Genomic DNA, 20,047 nt, shown 5'->3' on the forward strand with positions numbered 1-20,047 from the left:
TTGTTGCGTTTGCCGTTTTTATATGCTGGAAGGGGCGTATGGATTCTATCTAAACCTACTTATGATGACAGTGATAAAAAAAACGAGACCTCGGTATTTCATCACAAAGCGAAGCCAGAGTACGTTTTGCCTCAAAATTACATTTTTCTACACTGAATTAAAATAGAAAAAAAATTTCAACTAAAATCTAATATTTAAAACTTGAAAATAACTGAATTTTTACATTACCATTACAAATAAACAACTTCATCTAGGTCAACTGTATTGATATTATTTTCGCTGGTTGCATGTTGTACGTGTTTACTGGGTTTGTACTTCCTCTGTGTCTGTGTTAAGTGGTTGATTGGGTTTGAGTAGAACTGTACAACGTTGCGGCCTTGTGACCCGAAGGAGTAGGCGGCGTCCCGGCACACTCCGCGGACTGTGTGTTTCTCGTGGTGGTTTGCCAGAAAAGCTAGCTGGTGCAGTGAATTGCCGGCTCGTAAAGCGGTTAGACAAACGGCTGCTGAACACACTTCCTTGGGGTCAAACTCTTCTAGCTGTTCTAAGTAGACATCTGAAAGATATCAAAATAAGTACATTCAGAAAAAGGGATCAGTTTAACACCCTCCTAAGCATGTGAGGATTACAACTTATTATTCTCATCTAACTTATTCTAGATTCGCTATAAGTTCGTGAATTTACGGTTCATTAAAATTTTCAGCCAAGAGTTGAGTATTTCAAATGCAGCGCGACATAATTTTGATCAAAACTAGATAGCGTGTTTGGTGATCTTGACTGGGTCTAATTAGAGGGGACAATTTTAACGTTTAATTTCAACGTTTTAATTGATTTGGTAATTCAATTTCTAAGTTATCATTTGCTTCGTCTTAGATTTAGAGAACATTCTTCCTGTACACGTTTTATGGCTCTTTATCTACCTTTTTTTCCATAAATAGTAATATTAAAATCATTTTTTAATCAAGCATAATTGGATAAAATGGATTCTGTCAGCAAAAAAAATGGAATTTTGTCGTGCTTCGAGCTGGAATTTTCAGCAAATCCTAATCGAATATTTTAACAATTTAAAGTTTCTTCAACTCAGAGCAGCTCAGAGCAAAATTTAGACAAGTACTAATGTTGAGGTGCGAGCCAAAAAGACAATTTTTTGAAGAAAACCTTCCAAAAATTCCTAAAACAGTCTTTTTGTGCCGTTTTTTCAAAAAAGGGTTTTCATAGTGATTTAGAGCTCAGAAAATCAATTTGATCAACCTTATAAAAAAAAAGGTCGTTGATCAACCTTAGCTATAATCCGCCTTAGATTTTTTAAATCCGTTCCCTGCCTCGAAAAAATCTTAGATCAGCCCCTGGGGTGGAGGACTTGACTTGGTCGATTCATGTTTAGGGTAGAGTGTCAATTTGACCCGAGAGGAAATTAACGTGGCGATATATTTTTTATACATGATACTATGCTCACTAAAACATTCAACTCTTTTTTCTCGCATCAAGTGAAAAAGCTCGATACCGAATGTTCGATTTATCTCGGGTATTGGGGGTATTGGGTAACTATGACGATAGGAGTTTAAGACAACATGAAACTAAGACGAAAATTGGGCGCTAAAAATTTAAAATGCACTTTTAACATTTGAGAGATTTATTTTTGTCAGTAATACAATTGGAGAGTTGTGCGTAGCGTCGTCTTAAAGTCCCATTAAAAACGGTTGTCGTCTGAATAGTTGTCGTCTCATTTACCACTGAATGACTAATGTTCGATTTATCTCTAGGGTGCCTTCAAACTGCTCAAAAAATGCCACTAAAGCGCATCGCTCGGAACAATCGGACCTAAAGCTCACCTATTAGCTTCTTGCGCACAACTACATCTGAAATGGAGTCGAAATAGTCCAGGAATTTGGAGGCCAAGTCTGGCTTAGAACCTTGGCTCTCGCTCAGCAGCTGTGCAATCTGCCTCCAGATCTCCGGATGAGGAATGTGACCGGCGAATTTGGGAAGCACATCCAGTAACGTGTTTCCGGAGAGACTGGGACTCCATAATTTTGAGGAGAGCGCAACCTCCTAATGAAATATTAGGACCAGGTTAACATCTACCACAAAACGGTTTAGGAAGAAGGAGAAGGGTCCAACTTGGTTATAATTACAACAATTCAGCAAGTTAAATTTGAGTATTTAACGCGCAGAGCAGCGCATTTAATCCTAAGTAGCACTAGTTCTGTAGTTAATCTTTTTGGTTTTACGAAGGGAAGATGTTAAGTTGATACAAACATGGCCATGTCAGCTACTACTTCGTTACTTATAAAATTCATCATTTGATAACCACAACGATCTTGCAAATCTTGCCAGTCTTGCTTATCTTGCTTTTTGTTTCATGCAATATTCTTCCAAGAATTGCCTTTATCTTGCGAGGTTCTTGCAAAGTTTGCGTTTCATTGGCAGAAAATAAGCAAGAAAAGGAAATCGCCTTGAAAAGAGTGACTACCTGCATGATTCGGTCGATGTAGACTTCGACGCTGCCTTGGTATTCTCTAGACAATGTCTGATAGAAAGTGAACACCGACACACTGTTCGTCTTGTCGTCCCGACTCCTCTCCCCCACCAGCCGCTCGGCCGCCAACTCCCACCCCGCTGCCAGCACCCCCGGCTGGTTTGTCAGAGCCGAAAACTTGTGCGTGAAGAGTCGCTGCAGTTGGCGGATCAGACTACCGACAGGTGCCAGAAACTAAACAGCCGAAAATAAACCCAAGAAATGCCGCAGGCGGATTTAGGGGTAAAGATATATGGAATTTGACCACGCGATTTTGCCCTTCGCCACTCACCACTCATCACGAATTTATAAAGGACTACTTCAAAGGCTACGCATATAAGAATTTTATACCTCTTATGAAAAACCGATCTTTTGCAATCGAGGGGAGGGATAATAGTTAAAGAGATCCTGAGTTTGCTTGCTCAAAAAAGTATATTATGTTTTCAAAAAGGAATTTTGTTTTTATGTTTGGCCTTAGTGCTAAAAAGTATTTAACCAATGTTCAGTTTGCTCGACCTTACCATTTCACAAAGAAGAAATTTCTAATCTAAAAAAATCCCAACCCATCCCTCATCTCCAATCCGCCCCTATTGCATCGCATTGGTTGTAGTGCATTACATTGGCAAGGATGCAATTGTTGCTTTCAACCATGGCTCATTTTTTTCAGGTTTTCTGTTAAATGGTAAGCTTAGACATATAAGCTCTTCTAATTACAACAAGACTGCTCGTATCAGCGCGAAGCCCTGAATGTTTGGACTGCCTTTTAAGGTCTATGGAGAAGTAATAACATGAAAAAATTAAATGGAATAAAATAAAAAGAAAAATATATTTTTTTAATTTGAGATTTTTGTGTGAAAATAATCCCCCCAAGCGCCATCTAAAGTACAAAGTGATAAATTATGCTCATAGTAACAAATCAATTACGGCAAACCAGCTTCCTTCAACCAATTTTGGAGCAATTTCTAAGACGGATTAGATCTCCGCTTACGCAACTTTTGAACCCCCATAACATTACAAAAAAATCAAAAGTGAAATATGTTTTCAAAATTAAGCTCAAAAAACAATACCTTGTCTACCTTTCAAGTCTCAAAACTACGTCATTTTGCCAAAAATAATTGTAGGAAATTTTTTTAATTGCGAGTATAAGGCATCATTGAATCTCCACTGATATAAATATTTTATCGGAAGAATTAGTTTAAAATTCCAATTTAATAACTTCTGATAAAAAACTGTCTTGCGCACAAAATTACAATTTTGCTTCAAAAAATCAATTTAAAAATAATTAAATTTTGATTCTGAGATTCAAGTGCTCGATTGAATAAAAATTAATAACTTTGGACTACTCTCAGCTGAACTAGTTTTTGACTGACACGGCTAAATTAAGAGTGTTTTGTGCGCAAAAAATTGATTGATTTGCTGAGTGTTCAAATCAATGGAGATCACATTTTGGACACTGAAATTATCGATTGTGCTCGACCTTTGTTTATAAATCAAGTTTTCTGATTCAAACAGCTCGAAACTTTTCCGTTTTTTTGAGCCAATTCAAGAGACAAAAATGATTTATTAGTGCTGTTGTTAGTCTTTTGAAAAAATTTATTAAAAAACCATATTGCATCTCAAGTTAAAAGATTTCTGCATTCCAACATCAATACAAAACATCTAGTTCTAAAAAAGCTTAGGTATATTTGATCTTAGTTACGATGTTTTTTTCGCCGCGGTAACCTTTCATAGGTCTCAATCTCTGGAAATCGCAATTTGTACTACTTTTTTTAGAAAAATAATTTTTTTTAGCACTAAAAAGCCTCTTTTAACGGACTTTTTCAGCCTGAAAAAGCGTATACTTTTGTTGAATGCAATTTTATTCAGTTTTCACGACAACTATTATGTATATATATAAATTGTGGGGGTTCGGAAAATGATTTCAAAGGTTGGCCCAGTTAACTGACCCATAAAATGCGTAATAAAATGCATCAATCTGTCTTTAAGATTGCGCAAGGGAAAAGATAATAAAAAAAACGGACGAAAAAATTTAAGATTGAAAAATTACTTGCAATAGCTGAACGATACTCAGAATAATCAAAGGGTCACCCGCGAACTTTTTGAGGTAACTAAAACAAATAAGATTCATTCGGCGAGGGGCTAGGTTGATCCAATCCACCGCAAAAATTCTTTGCAAAAAATGGATTTGAATGCGATAGCAGCATACTGGCCAATATTTTACTGACCATCTTCAGTTCAATCTCATATAATGTTAATTCTTTTAGAAGTAAAAGCTATCTAGGAAGATTATGGAATTTCAAACTGAAATTTGTTATATACTAACACGTTTCTCTTCCTTCGCTTGATTTTTCAAAAAAGTTTCGTCTATGCTAATTTTAATATGATGAAGATAGTGATATGAAACACTGTCCGTTAATCACTTTTCAAAACTGAGATAGTTTTCAAATTTAAAATGATTAAAACGGCTCCTCATTTGGTTTAATTAAAATAAACCAACCCATGTATAGCAACAGCATAGTCTTTTTTAATAAAGTTGAATGTTCCGACTGCTTTTCAAGGTCTATGGAGCAGTAATAACATGAGAAAATTAAATGAACTAAGAATGATTTTTTTTAATTTGAGTTTTTTTTGTTAAAAATACTCCCCCTCCCCCACGCCATACAAAGTACAGAGTGATAAGTTTTGCTCCTATTAACAAATCAACGGCAAATGAACTTCTTTCAAACATTTTGGAACGTTTTCTAAGTCAATTTTAAGCTCAAGACTACAATATTTTTTGAATGATATAAAGAAAACCCGACAAAAATGGCTAGTTGAAAAGTCGAAATTTGACTGACGAAAAAAACCACCCGAGCACAAATATTCCGTTACTTTTGTTTCGAAAGTCGGAACAACAAATCTGTATTGTAGTTTTTGATGAGAAAAACAGATGAAGCATTCAAAAAATGTTCAAACCGCACGCTATGTATAATGCAAAGTAACAATTTTCTGTCTAGTTTTGTACCACTTAGACCGAGTAGCTTGCCTCATTTCAAATTGGCATGATTTTTAGCAGGGTTAATCCGCGGCTTTGAGTTAAAAATAACAACAGCCTGTAGCGCCATTTGAAAATTTTTTTTTTGGTTAAATAATTGAAAAAAATATAGAGAAAAAAAATCTTTTTACTTCATCCTTTCTTCATTTTATCCCCCTTCCATACGCTATGTAAAATATTAAGGGTGAGTTTAACGTCTCTTATTGTAATAAAACAATTAAATTGCTGGCCACAATTCAGTTTGGATCGCATTAATTTGTTTCTTACGTGTGTTGTAGGTACACAATATACCGCACTTTAAATATCCCAAATTAGCCAAATTAGCAATTTTCAAACCCACATAACTTTACAAAAAATAATCACAAGTAAAATACATTTTTTAAAATTTTGAGCTCAAGACAACAATATCTTTTAGGTGTAATAGAAACTTTCCGCAAAAAACGCTGGGTTAACGAGACAAAAACTGACTGACGAGGCAAAAAACTGAACAAAGAAAAAACCATATCAAGCATAATTATTCCGCTTCTTCGAAAGTCGGAACAATTAGCTTGCAGCAATTCAATTTGGAACAATAATGCAGAGCGGGATAATTCGTTCCGCGTAAATACTTCACGTAACACTCACAGCATCAAAATATAAAACAAGACTGCTCGTGTCAAGGCAGAGTCCTGAATGTTCCGACTGCCTTTTAAGGTCTATGGAGCAGTAGTAACATGAAAAAATGAAATGTAATAAAATAAAATGAATCCCATATGAAGTACAAAGTGATAGATTTCGCTCCTATTAACAAATCAATTATGACAAATAAGCTTCCTTCAACCAATTTGGAACGATTTCTCAGACGGATTAAACCTCCGCTTACACGTTAATAGCGCGAAATATATCGCGCGTTAATTGTCCCAAATTGGCGAAAATGGCAACCTTTAAACCCATATAACTTTACAAAAATGATCACAGGTAAAATATCTATCCAAATTTCAGCTCAGGACAACAATACTTTTTGAATGATATTGAAATATTCCGTCAAAAATGGCTAGTTAAAAAGTCAAAATTTGTCTGAAAAAAAAACCACCCGAGCACAAATATTCATTTTTTTTGTTACAAAAGTCGGAACAGTGAGCAGTTTAGATAGAATCGTTTCAGTGCGCACAGAAAATTTAGCGTACATAGTCTCATATATATAAATTTTTCATTTTTGAAGATACTCATATATATTCTTCACTTTCATCGAAAATCGGAACAAAAAAATCTCAAGATCCCAAAAAAATGTTTTTGCTATTTGAGTTCACCACAGGGATACCTTTCAGATGGTATAAAAAATTGTTTTCATGATAGATTGTTTTTTTTTTTCGTGGCAATTGTTTTTTATTGAGACCAAATTTGATATTCTGAGTTCTTTTTTTAAAAAATATTTCAACTGACAGTACTTTTTTATTCGTGAAGTTATTGCGGCGAAGTAGTTTTGAAGTAGTTTTTGAGAAAATATCTGAAGCAGTTTTCGGATTTTTTATCTTTTTCAATTGACTCTCCAGTCAACTTAGTTTTTTAGTTTCCTGAGAATGACAGCTAATTCGCATTAGGAGGAGAGAAAACGAGGAATCAAATCAACTAAACAATTTTAAATTAATTCAAACTAACTTGTGTAGGTTTCTCAACGTTATCCCAGAAGTTTTTAAGGCTCTCATTGTCACACAGTTCGGGGATCAACTCTTCCAATCTTGAGTCTTCAGCTGAAGAGGAAATCTGTTGGTGAACAGGAGAAGACGATGAAGACAGGTACTGTTGGCCACAGCAGGTGTGAAGGAACTTGAGAATCTTCTCGAACACTAGTCCCTGGAAACCCAGTTTCTGCAGAGCCCTATTCTTTTTCTTCTCCAGGGGTGGTTGCATGTCTAGGTACTTGAATTGAGGCAAGCAGAGGTAGAGGTGTGTAAGTAGAAGAAGGTCTGTCAACACAGTCATAAACTTCAATTCAAGACCATTTATGCACAATTTTCAACTAAGTTAGACTCCAGAATTAGGCAGAAAATAGGTGAATGACACCAACATACAAGTGGGATTTATTTACGCGCGGTTTAAATTACAGGACTCAAAAAACTTCGCTGATATTTTAATCATATCAAGGAATGGATATAAAGCGAGATATATTCGTGAAAAAGCCCAAATCGCAAACTTTAAATCTTTAAAGTTTCTCAGGAAAAATTCGAACCTGATGGATTTGATGATAAAGTTATTAAAAAAATATGATCGATTATCCCTGAGATTATAACAGTTTTTATCCTATTCAAAAAAAAAACTTAGCTTCAATTTCCTTCTGGTTTTAAAACATTCAGCAGGGGCATATTTAGGTTTTTCTCGAAGGGGAATTTCGGATTTTCAAAAAAATTTCAAAAATTTTGTCGACCTTTTTTTTTAAAAGTAGGTCAAAAAGCAGCTTTTGGGCACTTTTTTGGAAAATTTTGACCAGTAGAAAATTGCGTTTTTTCGGCGCGCACTCCTCTATATTGGCGCAACCCTGACGACCCCTGATATTCAGTTGTTTTTAAAGCCGATTTTTTTTAATGCAGATTGCCGTACTTCTCACAAAAAATTTCAAATAAAAATAAGAAATGTTATCGTAAATGATATAAGAAAAACATATAACAGCGAAGGATAGCCAGTTGCTGTACAAATAGCGCAGAATACTCCGACCTCATTCATTTAAGACAATTACAAAAGAAAATGTTATGCTTACTTTTTAAATTAATGTGTATTCGTGGTGAGACGAGAGAGCTATAGATGTAGAAAGTTAGTGAATCAAGCAAACAATTTAAAACAATTAAAAAATAACTCAAAAACTTCTACTTTTTTGCATAAAAACTTCTTAAACAAAATTTTTTTTCGCAAATTATAAGCTCTAGGAACTTTTTAAACAATTTCTTCTACTAGTGAAATCCAATTTTTTATCCTGAATAACTAATTTTTCTTTAAACAAATCTTAAATACGTTTTTTTAAAAAAAATTTCTAGTTTAAACAGTCACTTATAATATTTTAAAAATTGATCGATCGTTTTACTCGCTCTAAATTAGACTAAAACCAAACAAATTAAGTAAAAGAGGAGACAACTAGCAATATAATAAACTCGATTGCAGAAAAATTGTCCTAAAATTTAAAAATAATTAATTATAATATATTATGATTAACTAAAGTGAATTTTGGGGTTATCAAAAATCAAAATTAAAATTCAAGAGTGGTTCTAAGATTTTCACCTGCAATTCCTTGTCGCAGTTTTTAAAATCGATCAAACTGATTTTTCAAGCTCTCCCACCAAACTATAAAGCTATAAAAACCCTAATTTGACAAATAATTTTATGACATTTTTTAGGCACTTTTTGGAGGGTTTTGTGCTGAAAATCAGGTTTTGTAGCGCTCGATCTGCCTTAAAATTTTTTTTTTTGGCGGCAAATGCAATATGAGCGTAGTCAGTTAGTCAAAATAGTACTAAGAGTGATCGATTAGTGTGATTTGTTCGCAAAATCAGAGGGTCAAATCACTGAGGCAGGAGAGTGAGCTTCGAACGCTAATTTGCCAAAAGAATGAAAAAGTTTTCATAATACTTTTTCTGAACAATTCTCGAATGTTTTAAGCTAGAACCTTGCCATTCTCATGACAAAATCTTGATAATTCTGACGGAGGTTTCTAGTTGTATTTCGTTTGTAAGTGACTAATTTCTCTCATCACGGAGTTTTGTGTGATTATTTCCACAAAATCAGTTTTTTTACGTATACAATTAGGAAGTAATATCAAATTGGAATAAAAAAATTTTTCGGGTTAACAACTTCGGGTTAACAACTTAAACAGAATTACTTGGATCATTTGGTATCTTGCCAAGGTCCTGGATTTGAATCTCACCAGGACCTGTTTTTTTTCTGACGGGAATTATTCCATTTCAAAAAGTTTTGTGTTTTTTCGACTTAGTTACCACATCTTGGAATTATTTTTCTGTGCTAAATTTTTACTGTAGTTGTTGTTTTAAGTGCTTTAGTTCACACCTAAAACTTGTGTTTTTATTAGCCTTAGTTTCTTACATTTTCCTTTTTTGTTTGTTTTTAGCTTAAAAACTTTCTTTGGCGTAAATGCTTCCAGCTGACAGTTTATCGGCTTAGTTGCCCAACTGTGGGTAGTTTCGTGGAAACAAATTTTTTTCTTCCCTTCTCGATCACACATAAAGCTTAAAATCTTAGAATAGAATTTAGAATTCAAAATTTTTTATGACACCAGTTTTTATTTTAATTTTCCGGGAATTTACTCAAGTTATGTCAACTCTATTGCCGCTTGATAATTGCTTTCAAATTTCCAATAAAATACTTTAATTGTTCTGCTGAAATTGTTTCCCACAAAAAACATTATTCGAGGCAAATACTTTGAATCTTTCTAACTGTGGTCAGATGCGGATCTAGGATTTTCTCGAGGGGAGATTTTCAAACAGTTTCGGAAATTCTGTCGTCAATTTTTTTATGTCGACCAAAATGATTTTCAGAGCACTCCCAAATCACTATAGAGACCGCATTCTGAACAAATTTTGACCCCGCATGCAAATTTTTGAAAAGACATACCAAAAAAGAAAAAACTTTGACATAAAAAATGCGTCAAAATTTTCCTTTTTTGGCGACCGCGTCAAATTGCGTCAAACTTTCCTTTAAACCTTTGGCGAACTTTGCACTTGCCATACCGCATAAAAATAACAATGCAAGCTAGCAGACAAGAAATCAAAGGATAGCCACTTAGTCCAAGAAAAGAATAATTTCAAAGAACCACAAATTGCGGTTCTTTGAAATTATTCCATTTTTGAACTAAGTGGCTATCTTTTGATTTCTTGTCTGCTAGCTTGCATTGTTATTTTTATGCGGTATAGCGAGTGCAAAGTTCGTTTAAATACATCATTCGCATGGCTTCGAGGGATGTATCTTAATAAAATTTTCTAATTTGTGATCAAAATTTCAAAACAAAATCATCGGTGCTGACAAAAAAATTTTGCATTCCTAAAACGACCGAGTAAAGCTAATAGACCGAAAACCAAAAAAAAAAAGGCAAAAATTGTTTGATGCGATTATAAGCTGTTGAAACTAGCTCAAAAAATTTAGTTATCCCCCACCCCTCCCCCCTCTTCCCCTGTAAAATTTTTGGGTTTTTCATTTTTTGAAGATAAAGGTGGTCAAAACGTGTTTTACAACCAGCATGACCGTTTTCTTGTAGTTAATATTCGGTGCAATTTCTTTTATATATTTCAATTCGGTGCAATTTCTTCAAGTGCACCGAATTGAAATATATAACTTTTATGTTATATATTTCAAATATATAACTTGAAATATATAACTTTTATATTTCCGAATTGAAATATATAACTTTTACTATAATATAAACCCCCATAACTTCACAAAAAATGATAACAGGTGAAATATCATTTCAAATTTAAGCTTGGAACAACACTATTTTTTGAAATTCATAAAAGTGCAATTCGGTGCAATTCGTTGCAATTTCTTCAAAAAATAGTGTTGTTCCAAGCTTAAATTTGAAATGATATTTCACCTGTTATCATTTTTTGTGAAGTTATGGGGGTTTAAAGATTGCCGTTTTGGCCAATTTGGAATATTTAACGCGCGATACATTTCAACGCGATTTTAGTAAATCTTAGAAATAGTTCTATATTGGTTAAAGGAAATTTTTTGCAACAATTGATTTGTTACTAGGAGCAAAATGCTTCACTTTGTACTTTATATGGCCTGTTGGGCGATGATTTTCACAAAAAGTCTCAAATTTAAGAAATTTTACGTTCATTTTTATTTTCATGCAATTACTGCATCATAGAATTTAAAAGGCAGACGGATCATTCAGGGCTCTGCCCTGATACGAGCAGTCTTTTTTCATTTATCCATCAAATATAACGAAACTGAAAACTTCAAAAACGTTAGTTTTTCTCAAAATTGATTAGAATAGATAAAAAATTGCAGTAAAAGCAATTAGAATTTTATCAGAATTAATGTTGTAATTTTTGTTTTGCGGAATTTAGACAAATTTTCCTCAGAAACGGGTCTCTGTTATCACATACAAATGAGGATTTAAAAGCCAAAAACTTCTCATGCTCCGGTGTTGGCAATGAGTGCGCGAACTATTACCTATGCTCCTGTTTCCGGAGACAGAGCTGGAGAACTTTCTGGAGGAGTCGTTTCCCCCTCCAGACGAGACAGAGCTGGAGTCGTCTGCAGATGCTGTCGTGTGGTTCTGTTTCAGTCGGAGGTATTCGGGACTTGTGAAGTGGATGTTCGAGAAACGCTCGTTATCCGCAAAAAGAGTCAGCACCAAACGACGCACCTGAATATACATTCTCTAATTTAATCTATTGAGTTGCAAAATTTTTTAAAATCTCTTAGAATATTGGCAAGAACCTTTTGTCAAAAATGTTTGTGGAGCAGGCAAGTTGTACATAAAATTGACTAAATATGGTGTTCACAAGCGCTAATTGAAAATGAGTTTTCTCTTTCTTTACTTCATAGCGCAAACCTGTTTTTCGAAGTTGTGTAGTGGTGCGAAGTATCCATAGATCTGGTCCACACACAAGGCCACATTATGGAGAGCCACAGTGAGTCTATTGGAGGGTATGGCCTCGTTGGAATGGCTCGAGTGCTCACTTCTGAATGAACCCTGATGACCCCCCGACATGCTACCACCGTCTCCCCCTGCACCTGCGCCTCCGTGCCACCTCAGGGCTGGACTAAATCCACCGCCAACAGAACCTCCCCCTGTCTCAAATCGCAAGTGATCGGAACCCCCTCCGAAACTACCCGATTGAGAGATGCTTCCCGACTGACTCAAACTTGTCACCTGAAATCAAGAGCTGTCAATTGAATTGATCTTGACTTTTTGGAAAACCATTTTTTTGAAAGAATTGAGAGTATTGCTTATGAAATTTGGCTCAAATTACTTGTAAGTGAAATTTTTAAAAAATTTTTACCTTTCATCATTTCGTTGAAAAACCTTAACAATGTTAGGATCCAGGCAATTTAAGATAGTACGCTGCTCTAATTCATTTCAGCTAAAAACTACTTTATAGCTATATACAAAATGCTCGATTGGACTGAATTTAGAGCAAAGCTAGCATCCCCGTCAATAATCGCTTTGTGAGGGAGGATAACATTTTGATCCGAAAAGTGTTCCGCGAAACTCAATGAGTGCTTACTAACATCGTCTTCCGTGTGAGGGGGGTTATTGATTAGTTGGTCGACTGTGGCAGCGGAGGAGGGTGGGATGAAATCCTCGTCTTCCAGAGACCAGCACCACTTCACTGAGAACCTCAGCTTCAGAGCACCACTGCGAGTTATAGCTACACACAGAGCTAATCAAATTAACATAATTCGCAAGCCCTTCAAAAAAGAAATCACTAGCACGCTACTTTGTACACTTTTCAGGGAACCTTGTAAACATCTTCCATTTTATCATTTATTTGGATTCCAAATGATTTCACTGCGTGAAAATTGGCTGAAAAACTCAAATTGGACACCAAGTTGAATAATGTCCTTCCTAAATTGCTTGGGTAGGGGAGGGAAACATTGGCTCACAAAAATGCTAGCAAATTGAACAAAAATGAACCAGGTCACTAACATGCCTCTCCATTAACCAGTTAGGAATTCAATTGCCCGGATTGCAGCCCTGACAACACCAAGACATTAATCCATAATTCTTTTTTGGCGGACCATCCCTAAACCTTCGGCACCAATTTTCACCGATTTCTGGGGAGGAGCACAAAACAGAAAATGCAATTTTGTGATCGAAGCTTTCCAGTGCCTTTATATTTCAGTTAGTTTTCCAAAAAAGTCGATTAATTTTCTATTCAAAAAAATTCTAGATCCGTGCTTGGTACTTACGATTCTACTCAAGATACACAACTGAAATTTAAACAGCAATTAACAAGATTATTTAAGGTATTTAGCGCTTTTTTGAGAATTTTCAGAGCTTTTTCTGCTTTCTAGTGCTATTTTTGCGATTTATCAGTCCTGTTACAGTATTGCTTCAATGCTGTTACAGTGCTAATTTATCTCTGTAGCAATGCTGTTACAGTGCTGATTTATCTCTACAACAGTGTTGTTTTTTATCGCTGCTTTATCTCTGATCAGTACTATTTGGTTTGTCAGAGTATTGTTTTTTTACTGTAACAGTACTGCAACAGTAGACCTGATTTTCAATGCAAAATCAATCCTGGTTGTATCAAAAACAAAAAAAGTTGAACTTTTATTTTAATTGAAAATAAGAATAAGTTTTGACCTAACTTGGAAATTATCAAACCACCTTGATTTATTACAAAATTATGGCTGATAATTTTTTTTTTCAAATTTGAGCTGTTCAATACATTGATATGCTATAAGCAAAAGTCGTCGAGAACGGCAATTTTAAAAGTTGAAAATTTTCGGAAGACAAAAACACCTTGAACACAAATATTCCATCAATTTCTCCGAAAATCGGAACAACCATGAACCAAGACGGATTCACTTTTTAAAGTTTTTAAGTGTTACAAAACTGCTAACCCTGATTGTTCCGACTTTTAATGAAAACGGAATATTTATTCTTGGGGTGGTTTTTTTATTCAGTCGACTTCAACCGATCGATAGAATAGTTTTTAACAAAAAAATTATACATCATTAAAAATATCGAATTCCTGATTTCAAATCTTAAATGATATTTTAACTCCGATTACTTTTGGTAAAATTTTGGGTGTTTGAAAATTGCCAACTTGGCCATGTTATAGAGTAAATTATGCACAATCTGAAGAATTATTCACTATGCTGAGAGCGTAACGCAAAATACTTATGCGTGACGAATTAACCCGCACAACATAATCGCTCCAGATTGATTTGAGGTTAGATATTATGTCATAATAATTTCGTACGACTCCTTTTCGATCTTTGATATTGTCGAAAATTTTTATAGATTTCCAAAAGTTCTCTCAGTTTTCCATATTTGTGAAAACTATTTGATATGGATGAGGAATAGTCGGAAAATTCACGTCTTTGAGCAGTCCCATTCTTTTATTTAGATTGGCCTGAAATAGTTTAGGCTTATTGACGGCCTAATTAGTTCCGGTTTTTAATTATGATCAACATAGTTACCTAATTTTGCGTTGTTTCAAAACTTATATAAGTTCTAAGCCATCCTTATCCCTCCTCGGGAAACACACAAAAAAAAACGTTTAACTTTTGGAAATTCATAGTTTTATAGCTCAAAATATAGCTCAAGATACCAAATTAGTTAGCACCACTCTTTTCAAGAAATTTTGTTTTCGCTCAAAGGGAATTTACTCAAATTTTATCAATTTAGTTGTCGCGCGATCAAGATTTCACGCCGACGGTTGTTTTTTTTGGGCATGTTTTCCTCAAAACATGCCCAAAAAACAATGCCCAATAAAAAAATTGTTTTAATTGTGCCTTTTTTAAAAAATTTTCATTTTTTTGAATTGTTGGTTTGATATTCTTTTTTTGCAAGCTTGCAATGCTATCTATGTGTAAGTGATAGCTTGTTAAACATGCACCTCAAAATTTTATCGCAAAGGCAAGCTAACTAATTTCTTTACCGTTTGTTAAGCTTCGCCACATTTAAAGTAACCAGTGCCAAGTAGATTGGTGCTAAGTTGGATTTAAATCACGAACTGATCATAAAAAAGCTATAGATATAGGGTTGAGTAAAATTGGCTCGACTTATTTTTCAACAAAACTGCGGACAAGATACCAAGTCTAAGGGTGCATGTTGACAAATTTTACTAACTCAAAATGTAATTAATATATTAAGATACATTAGACTTTTAAGGGTAGCAGTCTGTTTTGGATTAGGGCTACAAAGATCGGTCGAGTGGTGCTAACTAATTTGTAAATTAATCAAAATGAATCGAAAAATCAATCCCGCGATATGAGAAAATTTGTGCAATAAGTGAAAAACTAAATCTAAAAAATGCACTCTTTTCAAGAAATAATAGAAGGGTCACCCTTACAACGATATTTTCTTTTGGATTGAAAAATGAAGTTTCTTTCTTTAAGGGTGAACCTTGTATGAACGATCCCGAATTCTCGAATTTCAACTCACAGACAGTTTCTGTTGTTTCCTCGTGTCCATACATGGTGTCTGTGTACATCACAATCTGGCCTAGATCAGATTGTAGTTTGAGCACCCCCCTGACCGACTTGACCTTGATGATGAATTGTCCCCCAATCACTGGATAGAACATGCCAGTGGTGCTAGTCCACTCTTGGACTGTGCCTTGGCTGCTGGACGTGTAGGCGGAGGGACGTCCCATGATTGCAGGCTGTTTCCGCACTCGACACTTTGTCTTCCACTTTTGACTACCGAAGGAGAATTTGACCTGGTAAAAAATAATTAGATTAGATTTACAGCACCCATGTTTGTTCATCCTTTCAGTTAGTATTTCATTAAATAGTGTGTTCAACTTGAAAATTCCAAGTTCAATTGAATCAAAATACTCCTCTAAAAACCCTCAACCTGGGAAACATGAAAAATGCTGCAGAACTTTTAAAAACTGGTTTTCCGTTTTCTATAGAAAAGTGGCCTGAAAATAATCTTAGTTTTCAACTCGGCTCGAGATCGTGCAACTTAAGATATAGATAGCTGAAAACAATAGGAAAGTCAGAATCAATTACGAAGAGCAACTGTCAATAATGCATCAACGGAGATTAAAACTGAAACAACTTAGAGTCAAAAACCTACATAGCGAAACTTTTAGCAGAAAATCTGTACCCACAACGCGTACTCACATTTTCCAATCAGTCGGAATCATCTATTGTTAGGTTTTTAGCAAACTCCCTGGGCCTTGAGAGCCAGAAAGGCCGTTTTTTTTTCTGAGTGGCTTTGTCTTTAGGAGTTTATTGTGGTTCTGTGCCAATATTAATGGATTAATTCCCGCGCTATTTGGAGAACAGGAATAATGTTTTATCATAAAAAGTTTTTTGATTACATTGTGGTAAATGTCAGTGGCTGGCAAAAACTACGAAATTATTTGATTGTTCTTTTTAGTTTATTCTGTCTATCAAATGATTCTTATTGACATAAGACCAACGCTGATAAACTTTGACAGTTTCAGTCAATTGCAACCAAAACGCAAAAAAGACTTATGCGACCGAAACAAAACAAATAAGACAACAAAGCTGTCTGAGTTTCCCTAAATTCCTCTCTTATTTTCGGCATCCCTAAAGTCTCTGTTATACTGCTCAGGCAGTAACCTTAGAGCTTTATACTCATGTAGCATATGTCACAGTACCTTATTACATTTATGGGCTAAGGTCATTGACGCGAATTGCTTAATGCGGATGATGCGATTGATACGATCAGTGTGCTTACGCTGTAGCTGAGACATAGAAAATAAAGGTAGTTAGATAAGATGCTCAAAAAACTTGAATTAACTATTTGAAAAACAGAGCCTTATCTTATCAACACCAACTGCGATCTTTATAGTGCCACATGATGCAGTCAGCTGGATTTGTACTGCAAGACAACCGGATGAACATAAGAAAATCAGTATTTTGATCTAGAGCAATTCAGACCCAACATGACAACTCAAAGTTTGATTGGATTAGTTTTTAATGGAAATTGTCTTAGAAGATCCAAAAAAAAAATTGGAGGAAACACCGCCCAGACCAAAAATCCCAAGAAACGGGGATGATGAAGTTGCATTAGTTGCCAGCGAGCTAAGAAACAAACTCGCATTAAATCTTTTTTGCCGGAAAATTAAAAACCAATGGCTGCTGGAGGGCCAAAAAAAGGACACAGTATCTATTAATTTGTGATCCAAAACGACATGTGTCAGAGTTACTTCTAGCGTTTAGGCAGAAGGAAAAAAAATTACGCAGAAAAACCCACAAACCGAAATAACGAATTTCTTGACATGGTTACCCTTGCATTTAAAAAAAGAAAAATTAAGAAAAACCAGACAGACTGTTTGATCAGGCACAAGCATAAAAGGAATCACTAGAAGCGTTTCATACAGCTCTAACTGCAGATGAAGGTAGAGAGAAAGTAGCCAGAGATTTTTCTTTTCGAAATTTAGAAAAGTGACTTTACAAAATATTCTGACATATGAAACGATATCTCCGGAAAAAATACTCAAAAAGTACTCAGAAATACGCAATAACCTTTGATTATAGTAAACAATCAACATTTTCGATTCAAAAACAAAAGCAAGGAGTGCTGGAGCAGCAAGCTCATCGTCAAATTCATTTGTGAAACAAATTATTCATGGAAACTAGGATATCAAATCTGAAGTACTGTCTGACCATGGGAAAGGCGTGCAATAATTGTAGTAAATCAAATTTTTTCGCAAAAACCTACAGATCCAAACAAATGGAAGGAATGGAAAAAAAATTTAAGGAGTCAGATGAGGAATATTATCTGGTCAACGATTTGGAGAGTTTGATTAGTAAGGATTTATATTGATCAAAACAGGAACTTGGTTGAAAACAAGTAACAAGAAACATAGCGATTTAAAAAGTAGATATATTAAAAGATCCAGAAATGAGCAAGAAGAAACCGCTAAAATCTTAGAGAGGACAGATCAACGGATCGTACGTATAATAGCCGATATGGGGAGCCCGGTGTTCTTCCTTGTGTGGGCGACAACAAAACAGATAATCGATTCGTCCAAGAAACCAAAAATCAATACGGTGGAAAAAATTTTCTACAAAACAATCAGAAAATATAGGGTCAAGCTCAAAATTTAAACACTCACTGTGCCCTATCGGAGAAAAAGGTAAGAGAATACTATTATTCAAACCCAACACAAAATTCAATTGAAAAAAGAATTAATTGAGGGAAGAATTTCAAATAAAAAACTAAGTAAACGCACCGATGATTGCTTTATTGCATCGAATGTGATAACACTAAAAAAGACAGTTGTGTCTCACAATGAGTGGTTCAGTCAACTTCCTCATAATTAGTGTTTTTTTAACGATCTGAACAGAGCCTTATCTGATCAAATTCAGCTGAGTTCCCTATAGTATCACAGTCAATTCTACTTTTTGTCTGTCCTAATGTCAAATCTATTTTATTGTGCTCCCTTACTGTCATATCTATTTTTCGAGCGTCCCCAATTTCATATTGATAGTTTGGACTTCCTCAATGTCGTACCTATTTTTCGCGCTTCGCTAATGTTATCTCTATTTTTTGGACTTTCCTAAGGTGGTTTCTATTTTTTGGGCTTCCCTAATGTCATATCTATGTTTGGTGAAAACTTAATTATTAGTTAAGTTTAAGTTTAAAATTAACTAATAATTAAGTTATAGTTTAATTTTATTTGATTCCTCGAATTTTATCTTAGATCATGTGCAGCTTTTTCCTTTCGCTTCAAGGCCCGCAACTTATGTCCAGGTTAAGAAAGTTGCTGACGTACTTAGGACCTTGATGCTACTTCAATAAAGATTCGACCCACTAAACGACAGAATGAAGACTTCAATGTGCGACTTAGCTCGCGAGCGAACACGAAACTAGGCCTGAAAGTGGCAATCAGCGCCTAATCCAAAATATTTTTATTCAAATCTCGCTTCTAAGTAACTTTTGGATTTTTTGGGTAATTTTCCTCAATCTCAACTGAGAGAGAAGAAAAAACGAAAAATATCCAATTGTATTTAAAATAGCAATAGATTTCATAAGTATGTGAAATATGGTCTGGCCTTGAATAGGTCCCCTGGCATAAGGAGAGTGCACCCGACCAGACTGTGTATTGTGATGCTCCACTTGCCCAGGTACTCCCTCTCTATTCTCGCCTCAATATCACCCATCTCCCCACCCAGCATTCCCAACTGGTCCACCCCATCCTTCCTTGCCTGGCGCCCATTCGAACCTGTATTTAAAGGTAGGGCACTCGTCAGTAAACTAGTTGTAGAGCTCAATAGAAACATGACTTTTTAATCAAACCTTCCAAAAACTTCTAACATTGGTACTTTGAACTCAATTTACAAAAAATATACATATTTTTTTTGAGTAAAAGGTGTTTTTTTAACTGTTTATAGGGAAGTGTGTAAAGAGATTATACCACTGGAGTTTTTGAGAGAGTCGATTGCCTTCTGGACTGCGACTCGCATCTCGGCCCTGTGTTTGTACTGCTCTTCCAGCTGTTCCAGACGCATCACGTGGTACTGCAGCTGCTTCATCCTCCTCTCGCTGCTCTTCAGATGTCTGGCAACCTTCTTCTGCTGGTCAGAGGCCACCGGACTCAACTCCAGCTGGGACGCCAGTCGTCGAATAACTCGCTCCTCATTCTGCTTAATCACCCTAACCAAAACATATCGCTTAATTCTTTAAAGACTCCGATCAAAACAACTTACTTAAAATCATCTAGTGTAAGCTCGCTTTATTTGATACCTGCGCAAGGAGATCTTAGTTGAGGAGTAAAAACATTCATAAGGTTACGCGTGAAGATAACGTTGGTTTGTACGAGAATATTTTCAAATCGCTTCAAATGGTT

At 35.3% G+C, this 20,047-nt stretch overlaps 1 protein-coding gene across 1 annotated transcript in view; it reads right to left on the reverse strand.

Moving 5' to 3' along the window:
- Positions 1–230: 230 nt before the first annotated feature.
- LOC134857056 (uncharacterized) overlaps positions 231–20,047 on the reverse strand; it is a 34,144-nt gene continuing 14,327 nt past the window's right edge. Inside the window, exons 3-12 of the mRNA XM_063873403.1 lie at positions 19,616–19,854; positions 19,254–19,423; positions 15,661–15,937; positions 12,774–12,913; positions 12,094–12,414; positions 11,709–11,904; positions 7,191–7,498; positions 2,474–2,713; positions 1,833–2,052; positions 231–556 (exon numbers count right to left, since the gene is read on the reverse strand). Of these exons, the coding sequence (XP_063729473.1) occupies positions 231–556; positions 1,833–2,052; positions 2,474–2,713; positions 7,191–7,498; positions 11,709–11,904; positions 12,094–12,414; positions 12,774–12,913; positions 15,661–15,937; positions 19,254–19,423; positions 19,616–19,854 (2,437 nt within the window). The remainder of the gene's footprint in view (positions 557–1,832; positions 2,053–2,473; positions 2,714–7,190; positions 7,499–11,708; positions 11,905–12,093; positions 12,415–12,773; positions 12,914–15,660; positions 15,938–19,253; positions 19,424–19,615; positions 19,855–20,047) is intronic.

This window comes from Symsagittifera roscoffensis, chromosome 1 (assembly GCF_963678635.1).
Source record: "Symsagittifera roscoffensis chromosome 1, txSymRosc1.1, whole genome shotgun sequence".
Taxonomy (NCBI): domain Eukaryota; kingdom Metazoa; phylum Xenacoelomorpha; order Acoela; family Convolutidae; genus Symsagittifera; species Symsagittifera roscoffensis.